This window comes from Strix uralensis, chromosome 3 (assembly GCF_047716275.1).
Source record: "Strix uralensis isolate ZFMK-TIS-50842 chromosome 3, bStrUra1, whole genome shotgun sequence".
Taxonomy (NCBI): Eukaryota; Metazoa; Chordata; class Aves; order Strigiformes; family Strigidae; genus Strix; species Strix uralensis.
In genome coordinates this window covers 37,941,492-37,969,062 of record NC_133974.1, presented here as the reverse complement: position 1 = coordinate 37,969,062, position 27,571 = coordinate 37,941,492, and the positions used below count along the sequence as shown (strand labels likewise).

Below are 27,571 nucleotides of genomic sequence, written 5' to 3'. Positions count from 1 at the left end.
CTGCCAGGATGTGACTTCTGCATGGTATCTGAATAACCCGGCTAGAGCTCCCCCCACTGCTGGGGAAACTTAACCCTATCCTGGTTAAACCAGGACATAGCCATGCACACTTATCTGGCTATGAGTGCGTGACAGCTGTCACCTCTCCAGCTATAGCCGTGGGACAGAAACCTCTGCACTGAAGTGTGTAGAAGTCAGTGCCTTCATGGGAAAGGAAAGTAGCTGGAGTGGGATCCAGCAAATGCAACCTGGTTTTGCAATGCTCATCACCACTTCCAGTGTCTCAACCATAAGAGTAATAAATAGATGAAATGAAAATGAGGGAACAGCCCCAGGTTCCCACATACACTTAAAATTGCTGGCCATCAGATTCACAGAAGCAGCAATACAAGTGGTATGAATAAAGCTCACAAGCGTTAGTCATTTGTCTGGGTGTAAAAAGCCCTATTTTTCAATTCAAATATGGAGGGACTCAGCAATACAGTACATGCAAAATAAATTAGTGGTTCATCCCCAGACCCAGCAGGCCATAACTGTGACTGCCCAGTTCTTGTTCCTATCTGGTTTTGGTCTCCATGACTCATAAACCCAGCAGATGATTTCTCCAAAACCGCAGCCGTTGGCCCTTTCATCTACTTCTTCCCAGCTGATCTTCAGCTCATTTAGATCTTTGTTAATGTTTTGTTGACACAAAGCTCTTGGTCATCCATGGTCTCTTTTCCCAAACATTTTCTGGACCTATGTTGGCCACAGGACCCTGCCAGCTTTCCACTTCACTATGTGCCTGACCTAACCAGCTTTCCTACCATAGCTTACTGGTCATGGTCCAGCTCTCTCACACATTTCCAGACCCATAACCCAGCAATTTCTCTCAGCTTTCATCCTCTGTCAACTTTATGAGACAAAGTGAATGGTTTTAACTCTTATATCCATATTTATTTCCACCAGAAAGCATAGTGTTCACTGCTGTTCTTCACTGCTTCAGTGTCTTACTTGCTGAAGGGTTTTCACCAGCTTCCCTTCTCAACCTTTCCTCTGGCCTTTTTGTTGTTGCCATACCAGTATGGGCTCACCAAGGAAACGAAATTCCTCAGCACTACTGACCTTTACTGCCTCTTGTTGAGCTGCATCTGTTGTTCGCCTCCAGCAAAAAGCAAACAAGACTTACCCAGGCTGCCTTTCCATGTCAGACGCTGCTTGGCAACTTTGCCTGCGTACCAGGAGGAGGTGCTGCAACGCACCTGTTCACCCGCACATCCAGGGCTCCTGCCATCAGCCAACACCACCCCAGCACTGCTGCCCAAGGCATCCTTTAGCCCACCCAACAAGGAGGAGGCAATTGCCATCACCTTTGCCCAGTTTCTGTCATTACTTTAAACCGACCTGCTGGTTTGGGGATGGGGTTTTATACCCCGTTCACTGTTGGCATAGAGTTGCAGTTTTGTTTTCCTATTTCTTCTGACATCTCCCAGGTGCTATAACTTTCCCTGGGCTCTCTCCAAACCACCACAACTATGAGGAAACCATTGCCAAGGTGGTATGGCTCATGGCTGATGCTGGCTCTCCAGTGCATTTTCTGGAGCCTCTGCCAGGGGACCTCACTGGAATCAAGAATGCAGTCAAGACATTCCCAGTTATTATTATTGCAGTTAGCATATGTGCCTCTGGCCTGGCCAAGCCACAGTGCTCTCCACTGCAGAAGACACCCCTCTGGGACCAACTGTTGTTTTCTTGTTAACTTGCACCACCATTCCATGAACATGATTTTGGCCAAAGGAGGTCTCAAGAGCAAAAGCTGGTATGTTTTGTACAGGAGACCTCACCTCAGCAAACATTTGTGGTGAGAATCATGCCCAGAGCACCAGTTTTACCTTTCATTTGCCTTTCTCAGTTTGTATCAAAACACGAAGTGGGATTGTGGGAGAACACAGTAAAAAAAAATACTTAAAAAAATTTCAACGTGAAAACGTTGCTGCATGTTTCTGGCACAGGGATCTGAATGAGAAAACTTCAAATATGTAAACAACCCCAAAATGCTACAAAAGATCAGTCCAATCATATCTGCCACGTGACTGACTTTATTGTAACTGGAAGCCATACAGGTACTGAACTTGGATCTTTTTAATACTTTCAGATATTTTGTGAGCTTCAGAAGGGAATGCCTGGCATAAATACTGCTTGCAAAAGGGCTTTTCAGCAAATATATTAATCTTATGGGATCTGCCAAAATGAAAAATCCATCTATTTTTCCATGGATTTCTTGTATCTTTTGGCATGTTCATGCAATAGGAAAAAATTGGGGGGGTTTTAATTATGATTATTATTTTGGAAGTTCAGTAGCACTTTCGAGACTTTAATCCTGGTAGCTGAATTGTTCAGTAAAACCACTGACCCATGTACTAGTTGCAAACTAGAAAACTTTCAAAGGGTTTGATAAAAGTTATTTCTCTCTGCAAAGCCCTGAAGGTGCCAGTAGGTTTGGGTCCAGGTGCCAGGCAATGGCTTCCCCTTGAGGGCATGGAAAACAAGGAACCAGCTCTGATTTTCACACTGGCATCCTTCCCGTGCCGTGCTGTGCCGGGAGCCGCAGCCAGGGCAGGAGGAGGCTGAGGCTCCCTTGGGGCCAAGCGAGGAGCAAGCTCCCCTGCGTCAAGCATCCCTGTCAGCTCCCGTCCCATCCCCACCACTGCTTCCAGAGCCGACAGGCTGCAAACCACCTTGGTTGGGCTGGTGGCACTGCTTTCCCCTGGTGTGTGAGAGGCAATGCTTGAAGTTTCATTTCTCAGCAGGCCCCACTCAGTTCAGTGGTAATGACATGTTTGCTACAGGGTGTAAAAATAGAAATGTATGGATATGGTAATCCCTTCCTGAAAGCCTGGCCAGTGTTGCTTAGGAAACGGCTAAACATGCAAGCTAACCCCCATCACACTTTCTTGCATGTTTTTCATCGTCTTCAGGTGTACCTATGCTGCAAGCTGAGGGTGGCCAAGTCTGAGAGAGAGTGGCGAGAAAAAAACAAATCAAGGGCTTTGTTTAAACAGGTTTTTCTGTTAGAGAAATTGTGTCAATTTGGAGACCTTACATCTGTGTGAAGGTATTTTTAGCTACCATTGCTACATGCCCTGCCTTAAGTCTCTGGAGCTAAAACCAGATCCCAGTAAACCAGATCCCAAATAAACCAAAGCGTAATCCCTCTCTTCCAATGCACTTAACTGGGTGAATCTCTGGCATTTGGCACAGTGGCAGAAACTTGGCCCTTTTCTCTCAGGTGTATTTTTTCACACAAGTAAAAGGAAGACAACAACAAAACATTTACAAAAGCAAAAAAACATGATAGTGAAAAAAATCATTGGGGGTGTTCAGGCTGATATAGCAGAACATAAACCAATTTAATTATTTTCAACACAGATCTGGGTGTCAAGTCCACATCAAACAATTAATTTAGTTCTTTGCTGTCCAGATTTTTAGATGTTCTCCACAGGAATCACTGGAGAAGCATCTTGGTCATTTTTTCCCTTCCAACAATGACATAATAAGCAAGGAAAGGAGAAGCAAGGGAATTAAGCTGAACCTTGGTAATATGTGCAGACTCCATCCCAGAAAAAAAATACAGTCCATCGGATAATATATATGAGGCTGAGTATACATAATATAGACATGTATCAGTATACAATGTTTACTGGCAACACCATGGTAAGTTTGAACTAGCAGTGCAAGTGATGAGGTCATTTTTAAGGTGATCATGCTGATAGTGCTGAGGGAGAAGCTCCTCAGCTCTTCCCTGGTGTACCTGTGCCTTGCCTGCAACAGACTGCTGGCTGTGGGGTGGGTGAGGATCTTGTCCTGCTCACTGCATGTCCCACATTTCCAGCGGCATTGCACCGGTAACAGCAAGTAATCCGGGACCATGGTTTGGGCTGGATAATGGCCTTTTGTTCCCAGCTTCGTGGCAGAGCAGGGCTGCTGCCTGCTCTTGGCACTGTGGCACAGCATTGCCTGCCTGCTCAGCACCAGCCTCTGACTGTCAGCCGTGCAAACAAGAGCCGCTGTAGGCACCGGCACAGCTGTATCACCCATCATGAAACATGCTCCTTATGTGCCTGCAATGCTCTGGGCAAGCTGATAGATAGTCACAGCCCTCTGTACCCCTGAGCACCCACCACCACTTTCAGGGAGGTTTGCACTCTTTCATGAGCCAGCAGCATTTCCCAGGTGCATGCAGGAACTGGGAAATGTGCTCCCGTGGCATGGCCATGGCCGGTTTATTTCCATGTTTAACATCCCAGCCCTGTGAGGTCCTGCACCAAACCCCAACAGTTCTCCAGTCCAGGAGAAGCTAGACACACAGCCCCATGGTCCATCTGTCCCTCTCATGGCTGCCATCACTGGGCTCTCCTTGGTTTGAAGATAACAGACAGGACAAAAAAGGCTTCCAGGACTTTCTCCTCCTCTTTATACTGCCTGAAGCAATGTTTTTCTCATAGAAATGTGATATCCCCAAACATCAGCTGTCAAAAGACAGAGTTGCAGTTACGCTGGGGACAAGAGGAGCAAAACAAGGAGGAAACCAGAGCAGTCTTGAAAAGAGGAGCCCAGAAGGAAGACAGGGGCACCAGGCAGGCGGCAGCTTGCTCAGGGATCTGCCCGTGCAGGCCTGCATCTGCTGGGCTGCAAACATCTCTCTGCCTGGGGTTGGCTTTGATGGCACTCAGACGGGCAATGGAGGGAACTGTGACTGGCACTTTGGAGTAGGATAATTATAATCTGGGCCCTGCAAGTGTGGGTTAGCTTTCACTGAAATAAACTGCTCGAATCTATGATGAATATCAACATTGTAGGCACAAGGGGAAAGGCAGTAAATTGTAGTAGGATGAAATACCTACATTTAATTATGTCAAATTATATAGAATTTGAGAGAGTTTTTCTGATGCATGCTATTTAAAGTTATGCATAAGTGCACTTCCTTGCCTGAATAAAGCAGCTTTTGTTGCAAGATGTGGGCTTGCTTTGTAGTTTATGATTTATAGTCTTCACCACATTTGTCACTTTCTTGTTTCTTGACTGAGATGTTTCTGAACATCTCATTTCAGATAATGGGATACAGCTAGAGTGCCATACTATATACAGCCTCTTAAAAATGCATGAGCAGTGTTTTGTTGGTTTTCACCAAGATAGTCAAGTATCTTGAGTATATTCTTCACCAAAGTGTATATAAACAACACACGCACACACAGCCAGCAGTCATTGCTCCACCAGCCTAAAAGTCATGCACTTCTACACCAGCTGGCTGGGGCCAACCCCACTGAACTCCATTGCCGATAATTTTTGATCAAACCAATCACGAGTGCATAAACAGCTCCAGACTGGCCTAGATGAGCTCATCCTTTGGCTCCACATCATTAGCAGCCTCTGGGGTTGAGCACCGTTTTGGGGATGCTGCCTCAGGAGCCATGTGCTGTGCAGTTGGGCTTGGTCTGCTCCCATCGTGGTGGGGCTGGCAAATTACAAAGTGAGAAGCCTTCGTCTCAGGGCAGAGGGACTTCTAATAGTTTCCACTGTGGGCAGAGGAAACAACCAGCTGGTGAAGCTGAAAGGGTTGCCACCCACACAGTTCAACGGCCCTGGAAAGAAAAGACAGTTTATGTGCAAATGAGAACTTGAAATCTTCCTGCCTGACGAGCTCAGCACATCGAGCAAGCCTATAGCCGTGTGCTAGTAAGGACACACAGCATGTCGGCAGAGCAGATGAAATTTAGTTCAGCCTCAATAAGCACAGCATTTAGCTGATGATGGTGGTAGCCCAGACCTGAACCATTTATTCGCATGCAAACACACATGGGAACATTTCTGATCTGGTGCTCCAGCCAGCATGAATCCCTTGGCATCCTCCCCAAGCTGGAGGGACACCCTCAGGGGTGGCCAGTCCTGCACAAGCCTTGTTGTCATCTCAGCTGGCACAGCCAGGGCCTGGTGACAGGGAGGCAAGCGCTGACATATTCCAGGTGTACAGTACACGGGACAATATAGTCATGGCTTTATTTCTCAGATACAGCGTCAGGTCTCTAAGTTCCCTGGCAGTGAATGGGGAGTGTTTGCAGCCATAACTCACCTTGTTGCAAGGGACTGTGGTGAGGCTTGCCAAGCAGATTTCTCAGCATAGCATCAGAGTTCATGAAAGGATTAAAGAGTTTCATAAATAAGTAATAAAAGAACAAAGCCCACTTGAATTTAACTATTCCCCCTGGTTGAAAAACAAGTAAATCCAAAGAACCCGCTTAGAAAATGGTCCCATACTTCATACCTAGATGAAGGACTGTAAGGTTTCATCTATGGATATGGACAGACGTTACCAACACAGAGGAAGGACAAGAGTGTAACTCAAGTATTGTTTGTCCTTAAAATTAAAATTAATCAAACTCATTGGGAAAAATACTTTAAACTTCAGTCTCAGGGAACCAGATTCATTCAAGAGCAGCCTGACTCATTTCAGTGAGTGTGTATAGATACAGACACACACAAATATCAGTTTACTTTTGCAGCTGTGTTCCACTGAGATCATTTTAACCATATCAAACGTGAACATCCTCCCCCCCAAAAGAGCAGGCTGAACAGAGGCAGTTCCTGTGCTTCCACAAAATGGCTTTACAAGAGCAGACAGAGGTAGCATCAACCTGAGGAGAGAGAGCTGGTGCGGTAACAGAAACCCAAGCAAATTCATGCCAGGCTTCAGTTAACCCACAGCACTATGGTAGCTAAGGGCTCAGTTAGCAAAGCCGACAGCAAAACTCTCAGCAATTTCACTGCTCAAGATGAATCACAGTTCTCAGCTGAAAACTAATTAGATAAAGCGCCATCTCCCAAAGGCTCATGCTGTGCCTATCACAACACCCCTATCACAGCCTGAGTGGGTGTTTCAGCCTCTTGATGGCCCTGAGCAGTGAATAGCTGTAAGTCACCAAAACTGCCTCCACCTGGGGGAGGAGGAACAAGACCAAAAGATGAGGGGTGGGACAGGGTGTCAGCAGGCAGGGCACTGCAGGTAGATAAGAGATGCACAGTCCGTGATGGCCAGGCTGGATCCCTCTCCTAAGGAACTGGCACTAGGACTGGCAGCAGAGGGGAAGTCCGGGGGAGCTGGGATCACTGGTTGAGGCTGGGCAGGGCTATGACCTCGCTATGAAATGCTAGTGCCCACCTCGCACCTCTTTGCCCTCTCACTTTCATTGCCTGGCAGCAGCAGCAGCCGCTGCTGTGGTACCCAGTCCATCACCTCCCCTGGCTCAGCCCCAGCCCCTACCTGGGGGCAGCGAAGCCTCCCCACACCCAAGGAAGATGTGGGTTGGTTGTGGCATGGGGCAAAGCCAGGAAGGAAAAAGGACCAAGGGAGAAGACAAGGGCTTCTGACTGTCTCTGCTCTGCAAGGCAGTTCAACACCCACTTGTCTTTGCTTCAGCCACCTCTAACTCGAGTGTAACAAACACCAAATGAGGAAGAGCTCAATAACCTATACTTTGGTTTTATTACAAACAAGTGAGACAAAAGACACTTTAAAAGTTTAAAAGTGTTGTAGTTGAAAAAGTAGCTAGGTTGTTGGCAAAAAGGGAGGGGGCAAACTTTACTGAAGAGTTTTGGGGGTGATGACAAGAAAAAATCATTGGAAAGGTATGATAGCTATGGTTACTCTAACCTTGTTCTTAGTCCTTTTTGTTCTCCATGTATTAACATTTGAATGGCAACCTGCTCGCAGTTTCCTTCCCAAGGTAAATTCTGTTTTGTTAATAAAACACAGGACCAGTGGGTTACAACATGACAGGCCATGAAGCCAGTGGAGCTGCACTTGAACAAGGCTGCGCTTTGTTCCTCCACCACCTCACTGCTCTCTCAAGAGGCATCTCTGAAAATCCCTGAGGTCAAGCCAGTAGGCATTAGAATTTTATCATCACAGCAGACACAAACTTCCTGGTTTTTATAAGATAAATAATTACCCAGAAATACTTTTATATGTGACACATACCTCTCAAGCATCTTCTGCTTTGACTTGAGACACTGCCCTGCACCGGGCTGGGTGGCAGAGGAAAGCCTACAACGCTATGCTGCAGCCATAGGTCCTGCTGGAGGCACCTTCCCACTGTCTTCTGTACAAACCAGCCCAAAATTTTAAACACATCTAGACTGGCCCCTTCCTGCAAAACCCTGGATTAGCAAATAGTGTGAGATAGCTGAGTTACCTGAGCACATGGAAAGCCAAGGTTCTGCACTGCAAATGTATGCAGGCTTGGAGTCACACAGTGCCTCTCAGGTCCCAGGTTGTCACTGAACAGCAATCTCTCTCTAATGTCGTCTCTGTGTAACTACCACTGAGACCTACCACCTGGAAGTGCTTCTCCAGGCTGGCCAGACCCCATCCCCCAGCTCACAGGAGTAAGCTGGCTCCTCCATTTGTCACGCGTCACGGCTTATTTACTGCCTGTCAGGTACCAAACTGCTCTGACTCAGCTGACGGAGGGAGGCACCGCTGGGTCTGCGCACCAGCTGCTGCCTGCGCTGCCATCACCTGCCCTCCCACAAGTTGCTTCTGCAACCCCTTGAAGGTCATGGTCCCCACGTCACTCACACCATCCCACTGCCGCAGCTCAGGCAGAGGCAGGGTTCGTGTGAGCGCTTCTGCCCTTGCCGCAGGCCAAACCAAATGTACTCAGGATCCTGGTGTTGCTCCGTACACTCATGGTGTCCTCCACCAGTTGGACCCTTGGCAAGGGCTGCCTCGAGGTCCTCGGCACAGCCTAAACTGGCAGGGAAGCAGAGGGGAAAGGGGTGTATCAGCTTTACTACCCGTGCAGTTTATGCCAGAACCCTGGGAAGCCAATCAAACTGTGTTTGTAAGTGAGGGGCTCTCACTGACGCACAGGTGCGCGGGTGGAGGCGGCAGTGGGGGACTGCTCTCCCTGCCAGCCCCTTGCCAGCCACCCGAGCAGCACTGCACCTCCACCATCTCCCTTGTCCTCCAGGTTTCCCCCTGGGAAAGGTGGGACAAGTCCAAGTCAGGCGCGAGCAGCCCAAATTCATAGTGGGAGCTAACGAGAGGCTTTGCCCGGAGGGGGAACAACTGTGCACCTCTGCGCTGCTTCATCACCCAGGATAAGGGGCGTGCAAGCAAGGGCTGTGGTGGAAAGACTGGAAAGAAAGCATCTGCCTGCAGCCTGGGTTGCTTACCTCAGAACTGCCTGAGACCACACGAAACTGGAACTAGCAGTGGATCAGGCACAGCAGAGCTCACAAACACTGCAAGAAGAGTGCAACCACAGGCATCATAAATTCAGACGATTTCTGTTTTCAGCAAGTACTCAGCTGCAAGCAAACAGAGTGCATTTATCCAGGAATGATTTAATTATCGTATAAAAGTAATTAATTAGACACAGGAATCAACAGGGAGCCCTCCTCAAACACTGGTGGCACATTACTGTCAGTTGTAGAACAGTTATCCACAGACCTACATGAGCAAAACCAGACACTAGTTTCTACTCTTAATGTAGAACAATTATTTTGGCTTACCTTTTTTCCTCCAAGACAGACAAAAAGAGGGTTTAAATACATAACCAAAAATCACAAAACAATTTCAAAGCAAGTAACATAAACCCAAAGCTGGGGTTGATTCAGTGTTGCACCTGTAATATAAAATAGGCCAATTGAGCAAATTAATCAGCATTGTTAATCAGGAGGCTTAGTTCTTTCTGTTAGACGGCTGGGGATGGCTAACATGATAAGTACGGGTTAGGCCATTGCTCCTAATAGCACTTGGACTAAGCAACAGACCATCTTCTTCCAGCTTCTTGCACCAGTTAGTGCGTGGTCCCAGCATCCACCTAACACTTCGTGTGCTGCTTCTTCACTCTTTCCCTTCTCTCAAAAGCATCCAATGGGCAATTTCATCTGAAGTTAAGCATCCAACGTCCACATTTGGGCTGTGATCCCATGACAGACACAGCCACTGGACAATTAGATCCTGTTGCCCACACAAGCTTCTAGCAATGATGCCCGAGATGACTTAGGGCGTGAAAGATATACCTGAGCTAGCAGGTATGACTGAGGAACAGTGGGAGATCTGGACCTTTCTAGACTAGTGTCCAAAGGCAAGGCAGGACACCTTACAGCATCTCATGTGGCACTATGCATAGAAAACTTAACGGAGGCAGTCAGTAGAGTCAGTTCAGCCTACAGAATGAGTCAGATTACCCCAAAGGCACTTACTAGCTAGCTCAACTGCTCTGCTTGGCCATACATACCTATATCCAACACTTAAATTTAGGTAGCTTAATCCTGAGCTGAATCCCACACATGGCTCCTGCAGGAAGCAAGGGAGCTGCAGCTCCCTTGTCTCTCATTAACTCACCACCGTTGCTTATGGCTTTGCTGAACTTGAACCAGGTCCTGCCCACATGTTATCTTCAGATATTCATCAGAAACTTTGTGAGTTACGGCAACCAACTCCAGCCAGGGAACATTTATGAGGCTGGAGTTTTGCTTTAAATTATTTGCCTCAAGGAACTAACTGTCCAGTTCAGCATTAGCCTGTCACCCAGGAGATAATCCTTTCCTTCACACGCACAATGTGTCATGTATCCCACCTTATGTACTTACTAGGGATTTCAGCAATTTATTTTGAAAATTGAGACATGCACCAGTCTCAGTGCTAGCATTTTATGCAAGCTCACAGAAAAATAGTCAGACATCAGCTATCCAAGCCCCAGAAAACAAAGGGCTCCATTTAGATGCCTGAACACAGGCATCTAGTGCCATTTGAGATGCCCTAGGGCACCCAAGATACACACGGGGTTGGCAGGTATCACACAGGACCTATGGAAGCAGCAGCTGGAGATGTAGAGACCATGCAGGATACCCCAGGGTGTCTCACATGGTACTCAATGTAAAAGCATAAGCAACTGAACTAAGTTCTAAAAATCTTGTTTATACTGAAGTCAGATGTACATCTCCTATATCTAACAAACACGTATCGTGCAGAACAGCTAAGCAGCTAAAGAGCTACAAAAGAATTGCATCCTTATTTTGGGTTTACTGAAATCTGGCAGAGCTTACAGACTGTGTCAGCTTATTTTGTTATGAACATATAATGCTCACTGAACCCCATGAGCTGCTGTGATAACAATCTCTGCCAGCTTGCTGAATGGATTCCTTTCAGTTGCTGCCTCTGAAGTTATGTGGCTAGAACAGAGCTTCTGCAATATACCAGTGCACGGGGAACACCGCTTTTTAGCTACAGGAGCGAGAGAGCTGTCTGAAAAGATTCATGAGCTCAGAATTGATTATCAGACCATAGAAGTGGAAGGTCATTGTGTCAAGTCTCCTGACTACTGCATGGAGAACATACTACTGGCTAATCCTCTTACAAACACGTGCACTTCCACGAGGGAGAATGCCTCTAATGATTTAAACCCAATTTTTATTAATTGGTGCACTGTTTATTACTATGAGGTTGTTATGGCACTACAGCCTTAACTGAGCTAGATGACAGAAGAAGAGTATACAAGTCTTTCATCTGCAGTTAATAAATCTAGGATCCCATGAATGCTGTGTATGTGTCTCTTGAATTCCAATCTTAGGATCCAGTATTAAACTATGTACCATAATTATTTCCAGTAATTAGTGTTAACTGAGCATGACTAGATAGATTACTAATTTTCTGGACTATCATCATGGAGTACTGACACGATTTTTGCTTTAGAAGGAGTTACTTAGAGTGAAACAATCACTGCCCAGTTTAAATCTCAGAATATTCCTCTACACATTTTTTGCATAATCTAAATAATCTAATTAAGAGACCAAAGTGGTTAAAAAACAGAAAATATGACTTGTCCTTGAATTTTATTATTAGGGGATTTAATGAGAAACAGTTTGTATGTAACAGCACACACCTTCCTGTCCAATTTAGAACTATATGTCATTTTTCCATAACACACACTTTAAACAGCCGTCACCCTTGAGCACAGGTTACATGAGTGGATACTGCCATCTAGGCAGGGTTTTGGGAGCAGCACCTATTTAAGAACATTAATTGCCTTTGCCAGAGAAAAATATTCTATTATCCAAAACAGAGGAGAAAGGAACATTTTTTATACTATTAAAAAATGACACATCACCACTCACTGAAAATATAAAACCTGTCCCTCAGCCAGACTGCAGTAGTCCACATTAACAGCAAATATTTTCTACATGTTTATTAAGAAATATATTATTCTGTATTTCCATACATGCAACTTGAACTTAAGCTCTGCATTAAATTACAAACTGCTTTTATCTATGAAAACAGGAAATACAAAGTATATAGCATTAAGGCTATTAATTACCAAAGCACATTTTACAATGGCAGTACTGTAATTGTATCTATTTTATATGCTTTGAAATATAGTAACAGTACATTTTTAGAAGACACTAAAATATCTATTGATTTTCTACAAAGAGAGAAATAATTTTTAAAACCATTTTTCATCATAAAACCAATAGTTTCTATCCAGCACGAAAAATATAAAATACATAATGCATCTATCTTATTTAAAACAATTAACAAATTCTATACATGGCATTTACAGGAGACTTACAGACAGAAGACTTGACTAGTCATTTTGATTAGAAACATTGACAACTAGCTTCATTATCAGTTGTGGGATTCTGTAGGGAATGTATGAACTATGAATCTTACACAAAATGGTAGCAGGGCCTGAAAAGATTATCATTTAGCACCTTCTATCTGTACAAGTCATTTGAACGCAGCTTTTTGAATGGAGTTCTGCTGGAGGGCAAGCATCACCCCATGTTGCAAACAATGAACCACGCTACAAGGATCGCTCCTGAGGTTTGGGAGAGTGAGATGAGAGTTGCCTAGGAGCCCTAAGAAGCACACCACTTTGAGATGCGGGCGTGTGCACTTTGGCACCCATAATCAAGGACGTTGTCCCAAAAGCCAGATTTCCCTTGGATTTCAGTGGATCTGCTTGATTAACAACCTCCCAGATCATCAGAATGGGTGATGGAGGGGCATGGTGGGGAATATCCACTGACAGAGTGAAGTTATTGGCCTGAGCTTCCTCCGTGGTGTGTCTCAGCAGTCACGCCGAGGACTGCCCTGAGCAGGTTTGTGTACAAAGGTATTCTTCTTTCTCCCTGAAAGATCCCCCTGAATAATAATGGAAATGTGGTTATCTGGCTACTGGCATACATCTTCCAAATCCCTTCCCTTCCTCCCCCATATAATAAGAAGCAATGCAGCATGAGATTGATTTGTACAGAGAGCAAAGCAACCAAACAGACTAGGAACTGCTGAATTCACACTTAATTTAGGAGGTGGAAAAATGATCAGAGCTGGTACCAAAGGAATTCAGTAATAAGCTTTGAAACTACTGTGCTGGAAGAAGATCTGCTGCCCTTTGAGCAGTCCTGGAATGTAGGACAAGAGAGGATAATTTTCACAACATCTTTGCTGTGTCCTTGGCTTGTCATATGGAAAAGAAGGGCATTATTAAAAATTAAGCAAAACTTCACTGAGCTCAGAGGCTCTCTGTCTGAAAGGTTGGACTCCTTTTTGCACTTAGGGATGTTCACTGCCCTTTATATTAGCACAGGAAAAATAAACATTCAGGTTTAATTTTATAACAGAGTCTTTTTGGTAATTTTGTATTTCTGTGTGCTCACCAACAGAAAAAGGTATGTGAGCTGCCTCTTCTCATACCACTGGTATGAATATGTCAGGGTACTGTTACCTTTTCTCCACAAACTGGCACATTTTGCACAATTGCTTAGCAGCAGACATATTCCGTATCTAGAGGAAAAATAATTAAACAAAGATATTGCAGCAAAGATGTACCAATGGAGCCTCTCACCTATAGCAACAAAGCAAAAAAATCTCTCCTCCCTTCTCAAGAAAAATTGAGTCTTCATTTCCCTTGCAGAAAGGAAAATCAGTATTTGGGACTATTTTACATGAAGCCGCTCAGCTGAAAGACACCTAAGGACACTGGTTAAAGGAAGTGTCCATCAGACCAGATGCACAAGCTGGTCTGGCTGTCTAAGGTTTATTTTGTTGAAATTACTGTCACATTCAAATACCTTCTTTGGGTTTTCCTAAAACAATAACAAAACCAAGAGACAACATATGCATAACATGTTTTATTGAATAAAATCCTGCTTCTAATATTTACACAGCGAAGTTTAGAGGTGTAACCTAGTGAAGCATGGCAATGTGTAACATTCATACAACATCTGGAATATTTTTAAATACATCTGAAACTACTTATTATAGCAATCACCTGATCATCACTGATTTCATAATTAAGGTAGATTTGAACTTTCTGACGAATAGCCAAGATGAGTATTAAGGATAGTTGAGTTCAGAGAAAACAGTCTGCTATATGAATGCCAAACCCAAAAGATGTGAGTAAAGTGTCGAAAGTTTTGAAGGCAGCTTCTGTATTTCCCTGTTGCTCTTCTCACCTCTGCAGAAGATGACAAAACAAATTACAAATCTTAAGGCTGAAAGTAATATCCACAATTTAAACACAGATCATCCTCCATGGTAATCTTACTTTTTAAATTTATAACATCATCTTAACCTCAAGGTGTGTGAACTATAACAAAATACTTACTTACGTGTATTAAAAACTATATTAAATTTTTAAAGCTGCCAAGGTAGACACGCAGAAGTCAGAAATACTGTAACTGATATCTAGTGTCAAGACAACACTAATTACCACTGTTTACACAAAAACTTTATGATAAAGTGCCTTCCATCCCACTCTAGGATGTTAAGCGAAGTGTTATGAGCTTTTTAAAACTCTACTAGATATACTATCAATCTACTACTACAGTGAAGAGGTGTCTTTTAAAAAAACTATAGTCTATACCTTTCCTATTTATAGGGGTTTTTTTAAGATAATTTCAATATTCATGATCTTGCATGAATTCTCAGCAAGGTTTGAATGCAAGTATAGACTTGCAACCGCCATACTAACAGACTAACTCATAGCACTAGTAGACTGCTATCTTTTATTTGGAGTACTCAGTGGTTGTGAATAAGACATGATTCACTGGCCATTTTCATGATTTTTGCCATCCAGCAGGAAAACATTATAAACCAGGAATGTTGCATGCTACTCAAGCCTCTGGAGGTTGTTTGTTCTAGTGGGTTACAGACAGCGCATTATAAAAGACAGGCAGTCTAGCCTGCCATACTTAGGATTCTGGGTTGAAAAAAAACCTGGTTATTAGTCTCAGGTTAAAAAGAAATTATCTTCCACAGTCTCTCATATTTTATTGACCAAACAGGGAGAGGAATTATATTTTTCCTGTGTCCCAAGTCAACCTGTATGAAGCTCTGCCTAATAACCATGAGTGCAAAGAACAGACAATTACTAACCAAAGTATCTACGAGGTCCCTTCCCATTTCCCAGCAGAACTTACTGGTTGAGAAAGGGAAAGCATAGCTGTCATGTGCAAGTCTCTCCCAATTGGAGCACTGGTTCTAAGCAAACTGTATTGAATGTTGAAATACAACTTCAAATACATGCTTGGAACAAAAAATAAATTTAAATCAACCTCCCACCATCCCCTAACCTTTAAGCACCAAGATTAAACTTTCCATAAAATAGTTCCATAGTGAAGTTCAGTGTGGTAACTTTGCATTTTTAGAGACTAAATTTGTAATAGTAATAGTGTCTCTACATACACACACACACTCTCATGGAGGCAAACTGTCATTTGGCAGGGACTACTTTAAAATTCAGAATTTGACAAGAAAACAGAATATGCAAATGTGGTATAAAAAGCTGCAAAAGGTAACAGAAAAGCACTTGGCTATTTGCCATTTCTATGTTACAACCATCCCTCACTATATTTGTGTATCACGAGCGTATATTTTATAAAAATTTGTGGCTGTTTTCTTCTGTTTCTTCTTTTATCTTTTCGATTTTTTGGTTTTTTCCCTCCCCAAATGAACAGCCAGACACCATTCCATCTATCCAGGAAATGTATATCCATCCTAATCCCACTGCCTCTTTTCTCTTTATCTTTTTTCCAACTACAAAGAGTTATCTGGAACACAGATGCCTACCTGGAAGCTCTTTCTCTTATAGCTAACATAGCTATAAATTTTAATAACTAAGAAGCTGATGAAAGATACAGATTTTGCTCTTGCCAGTCTCATTGGTGAGGTATACATGCATTGTCAAATGCTGTCTTTGAGCAGGAAAACCATCTGTACTGTCAACCTCAAGATAAGCAACTATGCATGTGTGAGACACTGTCAACGCAGGTTCAATAAAACCAAATGTACATTAAGATAAGGCTATATTTAGAAATTATTGACTGTAGCATCCAGCTTGAGATCCTGCATTAGCCTCAGACACAAAGTAGTAAGTTAATTCAGGTGCCTGAGAAGAACCTTTCTGGGTATGAGGTACATTTGTACACACAGCAAAACATACTTCAGGGAGGGGTTTTTTGTTTGTTTTTTTAAAGATGCAGATTTATTCTTTGTTAAGTGAGAAATGTGTGATAAGGACAGAAAGTTTTCAACACACCAATAACTTAACGGAAAACATACTGTAACTGGTAAAAATAAGGTTGGAGTTAGCATCCTCATGCTTTACTATAGAACCTGTTTCCAGGTCTGAAGAAGACTTTGAAACAGTGGTAGACCATGAAACATTATACAACTTGGTGTTATCCAGTAACAAGGGGAGGGAATCATATCACTGCAGACTTCATGAAATTAAGTTGCAGGTAGCTTCTCTCTCAAACTACAGAGATTTCAGGCCATGTTAGAAAGGACAATCTGATATATACCATTGATATATTTGACAATTACCACTTGTTTTTCTTCCCCACAGCCTGAATGGAAGCCATAGATGAAGCAACTTCTAGTAAGCTGTCGATTAAGAGAGGAAAAGAAGGAGGTATCCCGCCATGCCACCAACTTGTATCTAACAGAAACGACTTGAAACATAAGCCAAGCAACAACTTAGCCAGCTTGGCCATTTCTGTAACTTAAAAGCCAACCCTACATCCCTCTTCACCACAGCGAACTGCTAGCTCCTCTTTCTCTCCAGCAGCAGGACAAGTAGGGGCCCAACTTTTCTAACATCCAGAAGACTATGACTATGCTCAAAGCCACACAACCTGTAACACCATTTCTTAGAAAAGATATCCCTGTCTCCCTACACGTGAGATGGTTTGGAACACATTAACCTCATGAGTCCAGATCGATGGCAAGTATCATCACTAATAAATGCTACACTGAGTACAAAACAAAAAAAGCAGATGTGAAGCAATTCTTCCATTTCTCAGAAACATAAGCACACTACCTTATATGCAAACTCTGTGGAGCAGATGGCAGGATGGAGATCTACAACAACTGCTGTGTGAAGCACGTCAGCCCAATTACCTACTACAGCACACAGAAAAGTAAGGGAATACTCCCCTGAAATGTGCCTCACAACGAGGCATATTAAGGTTCTCTCTTGGAAAAAACCTTTGAACAGCTCATTCTGTATCACTAATACCAAGTCACACCAACCAAAAGATGGGCCCCACCATCCGGATGTTTTCTTAGACAAACCAGAAAGCAGAGTTTTCTGTGTCTTTACATTGTTTTCCAGACAGTCCCTAATAAACCTGTTCTTTCATACGCTAAATCTATGTTTTAAGCTGGCCAAGAATCTCTTCTGATATTTGTATGTGGTGCAGCCCACAGGAGAAATGTAAATATGAATGCAGATGGATTTTCCACATTTTAGTTCATATTACCTTCACAGAAAGGTGACTTCCAGTGGACTTTCAGTGTGGAAATTGGTTTGTGTGCAAATTCAATGCAATCTCAGAACCCACATTTTTCTCTCTCTCCCTCACTTTACCATCCTATGGAGAAATGGGGGTTAAACTAAGTATCTGAACCACCAGATATGTTTGTCTCCCTTTCCTTATACAGAGGTAAGGATATTTGGTCCTTTGGTTTTCTTTGGAAAGGAACAGATTAGAGGCTACCTAGCATGGCCCCCATAACTTGCCTCAAAGAGCAGATACTACCCATTCTCTTTAGGAAAGCTTCACTGACTTTATTACAGAGGTGCCAAACAGAAAAGAAAGTAAGTCTTTAATAAGTTTACTTCAACTCAGAAAAAAGTCAAGGACAACCGTCATGAAAAAGAGAGCATTTGCCACATACTCTACAAAAAAGATCACAACATTCTTCAGTTTTAATCCAAAGGAAATGCTCTGGTATGTAAATAACAGGTGATTTTTGAGAAATATTGTAAGTGGAGCTAAATAACTTTTCAGAAACACTGCCTCACCGGTAGCATTCCCATTTCACATACAGGCCACTCCACCATCAGCTATCGAGGGAAACAGAGTTAAATGCAAAAAGTCGTCCTGAAAGTAAGTATGCATATAAACATTAAGGTATTGACAATCTTCTATCCCTGGCCCTAAATTTAATTCACAGCTTAATGTATAGGTAAAATGGACACGAGAGGGCGACCCTAATATAGGGCCCACCTTCAGTGGCCCTATATTCAGTGTCAACAGCTAAAAATCCCGACTGCCTGTTATAGGATCTCCTTATGCCAAAGGAAAACAGGCCTGTTGCTTTCTTCTTTTCTTTTTAGTTTAGATGTACAAGACCATTAAGACTTAATCTCAAAAACGAGGCTACTTCAGTCACCTAATTAAAGGAAGTACAGAATACAATGCACTGACACATTTCCTAACTATTAAACTTTGGTCAATAAACACCAGAAGTTCTCCCACAGCAATGCATAATACTAAGTCCTGGTTGGCCACTGCACAATCTAATGCTACTTAGTATGATATTACAATGAAACATAGCAAAAGATGTTACAGACTGTGATTAATAGGTATGTAGTAGAAATATACATTACTTCACAGATTTGGTGCCTGAAGGGCTCTGCAAACAGAAATGTTCAAGCACGACTGAATTACACAAAAGATTATAAAGAAAAACTATTTTTAGAATAAATATTAAATATAAGCCTTACAGATTTGAACAGAACTGTAAGATACTACAGATACTTCATGTATTTTCAATGCTCTGTTTATGTCTGCAATGCAGTGCCTATATTTGGTGTAAATTGGGTCATATTAGTACCTCACCGGATTACAGGCCACCCTGAAGAGTGAAAAATTATAAAATTTAACACTACGATTTCCCTATTAAATAATTGTAAGTCTTCTAATATAAGTGAAAATAAAATCTGTGCATTAGTATTCCTTTCACCTTTCACTTTACATTCTTTTCTCAGGATACAAGACATTTAATTTTCAGATTAAGCAAGCTGATTAATTTTAAACACTGACTTCAATGGCACTACTTGAAAATATTCAGATGCCTTTAAGACTGAAGGTCCAAAGCCATAAAAGGCAATTCTTGTTATAAATAAATAACAGAGTAGTATTTTAGCCCCAAACCTTGCAATTACTTTGTCAGAATCTTTACAGGCAAACTGTCGGTTCAAGACATTATTTCTCACCTGTACTACTGCTTAGTAGTTAATCATTTTTCGAAGGGCATCATAGCATTTCCATTTGTCTGGGATGTAGAAAGGCTCAAAGATGTGAGGGAAAGGAGTGTCATAGCCACATACTCTTGAAATTGGAGCTTCTAAATTCAAAAAGCATTCCTCCTATTAACAGAAATACAAAATAAATGTTAGTGAGGCCATTATTTTCAGGAGTCTTGCATCACAAATTGAGGTCAAATGAACTTTGCCAGACTGACAGTCCTGGAAACTCAAACCTTCTATTTATATCACAGCATAAGTAGTCCAGACTAGAACAGTGCTTCCTTTTGCCCAAAGGTCCATATTAAAATAACAACTTGTATTAATGTTATTTTCATTTTCTACATGTGTGCTGCATTAAATCATAGGCAGGTTATATTTAGTACATCTGCTATACATCCAGACAAGTGCTGCCAAGAAACAAATATTTTAGGAACAAAGAAGTGAGAGTTTCTTTCCTGTGACACTTTAAACACATAGAAAAATTAGATAATCTGAGTGTGTATTATTTGTTGGATACATGAACATCATAGTCAAACTTCTCTGAAACCTTAGATTATTAAGACTCTGAGAAACATTAAGCAGTTATGGAAATTATGCATTTGAGCTCAAGTGGATTTGCATACCTCCAACCCTTGAGTCAAATCCATGCTCTACACAAAACCCCACAACTTGTGTTCTATTTGGAGATCAGATTTGGCAATGACTGTGAGAGTTTCATTACTCGATCTAGTAGAGCACAAGATACTACAAATACAACATATTAATCAGAAAGTAACCTGTGGAAATATGTGCAATGTTGCCATCGTTAATAATCAAACAAATAGTGGGGTTTCAATCTTCCTACTCTCAAGTACCAGAGCGATGGCATGAACCATGAAAATCTGCAAGAAGTAGATTTGCCAGATCTCACTGACATCGATGTTATCAGCTCCCTTTCTCCCTGTATCTTTAGCGTATGCATTTGCTTTCCAGAAGAGACAAATGACAAAACACGTCTCCTCCTGGCCTCTCCTTTATGGCCTGAAGCAACTGAGACATCCTGGCCAACTCTCCCTGTACTTGGCTCAGTAAAATGGAAGGTGAAGGATCATCTACCAGTCCTTTTCCACCAGGCCTACAAGGAAAACGAAGATCTATGCTTTTCTGCAGCAAAGTGCTAAGTATTTTCTCAGACTGATGAACTGTTTTGAATGCACATTGCCTTGCAGTCTGTGGCAGCCTAACTCTAACTTACTGTGCTTTCTATACATCACGATATTTGGCAGCATAGAAGGTACTCATAATACACTAAGATTATAACCTTTTGCTCCAGCTACCACTTTGGTGCACTGTGAAGTGGCATATTTCTGCAAGATAGATGGAAGCAAAAAGTTCAAGAGGTTATGTGATTGCATAGTGTCATTACATTTAATAGTGAACTAATTCACCTTGAAAACTTCAGTCTGAATAGGTCTAAGGTAAAAATATATGCAAACAATATGGAGATTTTTTTTTTGAGCTCCATTTTCAGGCACTCCTTTGCCTTTCTTTGTAAAGTGAAAGATTCATATTAGTAGAAAATTCTGGGAAGTAGAGTGTATTAAATCTTTTACCTGTCCATGAGGTAGATCATAATGTCCTACCCAAACCTGCTGGCAAGGATATTTTTGATACTAATCAGTCCTTGGTTCCCATGTTGTGACTGCCCAATAAGACAAAGCAATAGCTTTCCGACCATCACAAAATTGACTGTCCAGACCACCTGTGAAATTGCATTACACCAAAACAGACAAGTATATTCTAGACCCACAGCCTTCCAGTCCTGCACGGCTCTTTCAGAATACACAACACAGGTCCACTATCTAGGAGAGACCTTTCATCTACATCATAACGAGCTCTGTGGTAAGAGCTCATCGCAAACAAAGCGTGGAGAGAAAGTTCATTAGTTTCACTGAAAATATTTACTGCAATATCCCCCATACATTGGGCAACTGTGCACATTCAGCAGCCCAAGCAGCAGACAGAGAAATGTTAGCTGCGACTGGCAGGCGGCGGTGCTATACTCTGCCTGAATGAGCCCTCAGCTTGGCTGTAAATATAAATCTCAGCTGGCAAACCCAAGCCACATAGAATAGTTGCAAGCATGCATATTTATTAATGTTATCACTATTATATTTAATTCAGAATAAAAATTAAGTCATAAGACTTTCCAAAACTCCACTTAATTTTTTTTCCCCCAGGGAGAACCCAAAACAGCTGTCACAAACACCCCTTCTGTGGTTTTGAGACTCACCAATTGCTTTCAGTTTGAGCATACCCCTATTGCTTTGAAACTTGTACAGCTTCCAGAGATTCCCTTGCCTCAGTGAGGAATTCAAAGTGAGAAGCTGGGATGAGCAGTGTTGTATTGTCAGATACCATCCAAGAATGACAACCCAATAAAGGTGGAAAAACTCTGAAGTCTGAGCTACCCTCTGGGTGTATGTATATAAATGTAACTTTCTTACTATTACTTTCCTGGATGTAAGGGGGTGTGTTTGCAGATTTTTAACTAAGTTATCACACTGCATGAGTAAAATACTTCAGAGGCAGAAAAAACAGACCCAAGCCACCAGTCAAATCCATGAGGGAAATTCTCTACTTACACATTAGCTGACTGAAGTCAACAGTTTCACAAATATTCACACCCATGGCTCTGACTGTAATAGTGTCACGCACAGAATTCTACACTGTAATAGTTTATCATCAAAAAAGTGATTTTCCTAGCAAACTGATAAAATTTGTACAACAATATACTGAATAAACTGCTTACAGTTTTTGAGCTTGAAAAGCACTTAAGTGATCAGCCCATCAAATAGCCTATCTTACACGGATTCTTGTTCACACCTGCTGTTAAAAGTTAGACTACAGGAGAAACAAGAATCCACCTCATCCCGAATATGATACTGCCACATCTGCAGTACATATTACTGTGCCAGATTTTTTGCACCTGTGCAGCCACATTGTAGAGAAACATGACTGAGAATATTACATACATAACATCCAGCTCTTTTTAAGACTAATTAGCAGATATGCATTGACAAGCCTATCAGAACAAGTCGACCGCAGTATTTAAGAGAGTGATAGAAGATCAAGATTTTAAATTAAGTGGATTTAGTCCATACTACTTGGGCATATAAGGGCTGATACTGGCCCAAAGCATTCTTGCACACAAGGGGAATGCAAGCTTGCAGCCTTCAATAAGTCCCTGCATATTTCAGAGACTGTTTAAACAATCTGACATCTTTCAGGAAAGACCTTAGAAAAAAACTTAAAAATTAAATGGCTTTGGAAGTAGAGACATGTCATTTCTGATTCAGTGTAAAATCTTTAAATTCAGTTTCGAAAATCAGTATGAAAGTCATACTTATTGAGCAGACTATCCACTAACTTCCAAAATTCAGCTGAAGTAAAAAATTGTTAGAAAAAAAAATAAGGGAACAGATATAGTTATTAGTCTAATATATCCAAATTGTCTTAATTTTTAAAAATTCAGACAAAACATTAAATCATTGTTCTTCCTGCTTCCTAACTGCAGAGGTCAAATTCTGGCCTCAGTTATTCAATATGACTTTTGATTTTTACTTTTGTTTGCCTGAATGTCACTCAAAGCCTCCTGGAAAATACATTATTATATTCTATAAAGGCATTTTACTTGGTCACATTATTCCATCTCAACATCTGATGTTTAATACACATTTAAGAAGACTTTTCAAAACAACTTAAGAGCATAGGTCCCACTAAAAATCTGTTCTTGAAATTCACAGCAATCAGCCAAATGTATCACAAACACTGCTTCAAAACAATCCTATGCCTTGATTTTTAGAATAGATGCTAAAACCATGGACTTGCTAGATGTTGCATGATCATATTTGAAATGCATCCTCTAGTACTGTGTACACTCCATTTCCCTAAATTATATTCTAATATGCTAACATGGAAAACTTTACCCATGTTTATTTTAGCTTTATTTAAGTGTATATTTTACGCTTATCAGAGATTCAGGTATTCATTATTAAATCAGGGTTCTGAGTGTAAAACTCTTAAAAACGTGTACAACTGAGAACTGCAGGCTTTTTTAGAGATACACAATTGTACAAAAAGGGTAAAATAGAAAACAAATCCATTATTGGGCATGACTGAAAGAAAACATTACTCATCCTTCTGCAACGTATAGAAAAATAAAGCAATCTGGTCTGCAGTTTAGGGGAAGTGCTTTTAGGCATTTGGCCAATAACAAAATAGTTAAAGAGTCTATTGCTCCAGACCTTCCTTCCTCTGAAGGGAATGTCTGTCATTCTATATTCATAGCAAACAAACCTCCATATGTAAACACTTTGGTAAGCACCAGTAAATGAGACTATTTAATGTGGTCAGCAATACAGACAATTCTGAACTGATACTTAACTATCCTATTTTGGTCTTATTCTCCTTATTTTCATATCTTTTGGATCTATTTCATTTTTCTCCTCTGACTGACATGCATTAAAATCAGTAAGGAAATATTTTTTATTTTTGAATTCCATTACTCTGTAGAATACTCACTGAGGTGAGAAAACTTTCCTTTAAAAATCAATTATTTCTGCAACATTTTATGTCCCGCGATCCCTCCCATGCTATTCTTATTTTGCAACAGTACAGGCACTCAAAAAAATTAAGAACTATGAGAATATCACATGACTACATAGTTGCTATATGAGAACACTGATTTTACAACTCCTTTTTTCAGTACACGAATTCATTTTCTCTGGATGACAAAGTCAATTTTAAAGACTAATATGAATAGGCAGAGTTTGATAGAAATGTTAGTATTTCTTTTGGTATTATAGCTATTACAATAAAAAGAAGACTAAACATAAGGTTAAGGTCCATTACACAAGGCAAACTGTAGGAACATTTTTCATGCAAGACTACTTCTTCTTCTGCTGACAGTAACTACAAAATTTAGAACCAGAAACTCAGTGACTAGTTGCAAAGGTTTAATTCAATTGTGGTTTCTGTCAATTAGAACTCTGAATCTTTTCATCTCATTTATAGATTATAAAATTTTAAAAAACACATAGAACTTTTCAGAGAGAAAACACATCACATGAGAGTTTCACTTTCTGTTCTGGTATTTTTATTCTGATTTGTTTATGCAGTTGTCAGAAATTAAAATGTGGGGCTCAAACAGTTAAGAAAACTTATTCCACATTACTTTGTAAATGTCTGTTACATTTATATTATCTATTATCTCCCCATATGGATTTTCAACTGCAAATTGCCTACTATTGTAAGAATGAGATGAATCCTACTATAGGTTAATAATGAGCATGATGATCTCATGTACAATAAAGACTGTTTTTTAAGTCAAAGCTTAGATAAAGAAGCTTTCCAAAGAGGTAGTCAATCAAACCCCATTTTATACAAGGAGGATTTCATGCAATAAAGCTGACACTAAACACAGATTAAAGGTATTTTTCTTTGGTTTCTGCTTTTAAAAAATGTCTAATTTGAACAGTTTACTTTCAATAACAGAAAAGTCAAGTATCTGCATTTTCATGTCTCACAAGTGTAGTACAGTACTTCCCTTGACAGCTGCAAGCACCAAATGCTACAGATTTTAAACATATTTTGCTTTGAAAATATATATGTTATATTCTTATGAAGTCACTTCTATGAGCTACATAAGTACTATACACCCATGAGATATTTTCAAGTTGAGATATGTATCTATCTATAACTTTTTTAGAGGGAACATTTTTTTCCAACAGCTTAGACATTTTTGTCTTAAAACACTTTTATAAATCTCTTCCTGATAGTTACAATAGTGATACAATTTTTCCTCAGAGAAATCTGCAGTGATATGTTGCAAACATTTAACTTCTATCAAAGAGTTTCCTCCTTTTTGAGATCACTTTAAAACAATCCTTTTATAATTTAGCACAGCTTGCAGTGATTCATTTTTTTGGTTACCAGTTCTTTGCAGTTACATAATTAATGTCTTGTCAAATACAGAGAAATAGTTCACTGCTAAAATGATTTATCTTATGATTGCCAAGCAGATAATACTTTTACTTGCAAAATATATCAGCAATTAAAAAATAAAGAAACGCTGAAGGGGGAAAAAAGTCTGTTCTGTGTAATTCATTGGCTTGTTACCGTTAAAAAGCATTTAATGGTAAATATTGTCTTTATAGAGCTGAATCACAAAGAACAGTATTTATAGATTAAGTCAAATTTACTATATAAAAGATAAAGTACTGTAACATAAAATTAACTAAATTATTTCCAAATAATTCATATCCCTCAAATCCATCATGCTAAAATAAGAATTTACTTCAGCTACTTTTAATCACAAGCATTGAATCTATCAGCAGTGAATATATTTCTGACCACAGCACTTTTAGAATCCAGTTATATACAACATAATGCACCATTTTAAGAGTAACACTTATGCAGGTTTAATACTTTAATACTTAAACTTTTTTCAATTATCTGAGATGTTGCATTACGATACTTAAAAAAAAGTTTTATATATGAATTCTCTGTACTAATATCTTTACTAGAAAAGAAAGGGAGTGCAGGTGTGCTTTAAATGTTATTCTCATCAAAAGAAACACACAGGATTGGGTGGGGAGGAGTATGACAGTTAATATAAATCCCTTCTGTATGACACACAGACACTTTTAGAAAACATATTTCTACTATATACCATATACCTAAAAGGTTTCCCAATAAATGTTCAAGGGATTTGAACAAAAATATTTAAATTGCAAGCACTGTAAAATGAAAATAATACCTGGAGTAACCCAGATTTGTAAGAATACAAATATTCCTATGTACTAAGTAAATTATTTTTGAAACCGCTTTCTTCAGGCAGGACAGAACTCCTGGTGCTATGGCCATAACTGCAATCCTATAAAATGATGTTAGGTCACTATAGCAACTATAGGGTGGCTATGTAGCAGCAGCAGCCTTGCAAGCCCATGCTGTTAATATGGGCTCTTTTTCTGCTATGTGGAAGTAAAGAATCCACAAGTGGATTGAAAAATTAAATGAACACTTTCTGAAAAATCAGCATCCCATATGTTATTTTTCTGTAATCCTGGATACCGTGTTGACTTTCATTGCAGATATGTATTTGCATGCTTTGCTCCTGGCACATTATTAGCTGATGAAAATAATGACACTGAAAGGATGTTTTAATTCAAGTCACTGAAAAACATTTATGTTGCATATTTTTCCAGACCACTTGCAACTTCTTTATAATAAAAAAGTACCAATTTACTGTTAAGCTCATTACTTCCATTTCACAGAAAGGAATGTGAATAATTAGACAAGTAAAATGAATTAAGATAATGTTGTCTTTATTGTCACTTGTATCTCTGGAAGTTGTAAACACCCTGAAAGATGATTTGACCAGAAATTCAGGATGGACTCCTCACGATGAACTGGATTTAGTTTTTAAAATCCACATGCATAATTTTTATAGAGTCATACCTTTCGTACTTCGCTTACACTGCAATGAACTGCTTACAGGCAGAATAACGTTACTGTTTATGAAATATTCACAGTGAATTTAAAAGGTTCTGCAACTTCCAAGAGGGAGAACTGAAACTAACTTCTCCAGCTTCACTATTTTGTGGCTGACAGGAGACACCAAGTGACATGTTTATATCTATGTCAGATTTTACAGAGGGTCTCATCACTATGCATTTACATAACATAACCCTGTTATACATTGAAGACTTTTATATGAACTCAAGAATATTTTATTTCTTACTTATTTTACAACTCTTTTGAGCTTCACTAGTTGCATTGCTTAATTCAACATCTATCTTAGCAATGGTTGCCTGATGCAGTTAAGTTTCATTCATACACGTTTGAAGATTGCCTTCAAATTTCATTTCAGCTAACTTCACAAATGAACAGAACAATCTTTAATAGCCCAGTGCAAGACTGGTATTGTTTGTTAAATTCTCTTT

The 27,571-nt window shown here is 40.5% G+C and overlaps 1 protein-coding gene across 1 annotated transcript in view; it reads right to left on the bottom strand.

The window, feature by feature from the left end:
* Positions 1-14,163: 14,163 nt before the first annotated feature.
* Positions 14,164-27,571, bottom strand: part of BCKDHB (branched chain keto acid dehydrogenase E1 subunit beta) — a 134,729-nt gene continuing 121,321 nt past the window's right edge. The window contains exons 10-11 of the mRNA XM_074861925.1: positions 19,554-19,706; positions 14,164-14,504 (exon numbers count right to left, since the gene is read on the bottom strand). Coding sequence (XP_074718026.1) covers positions 19,566-19,706 — 141 coding nt within the window. The 3' untranslated portion in view covers positions 14,164-14,504; positions 19,554-19,565. The remainder of the gene's footprint in view (positions 14,505-19,553; positions 19,707-27,571) is intronic.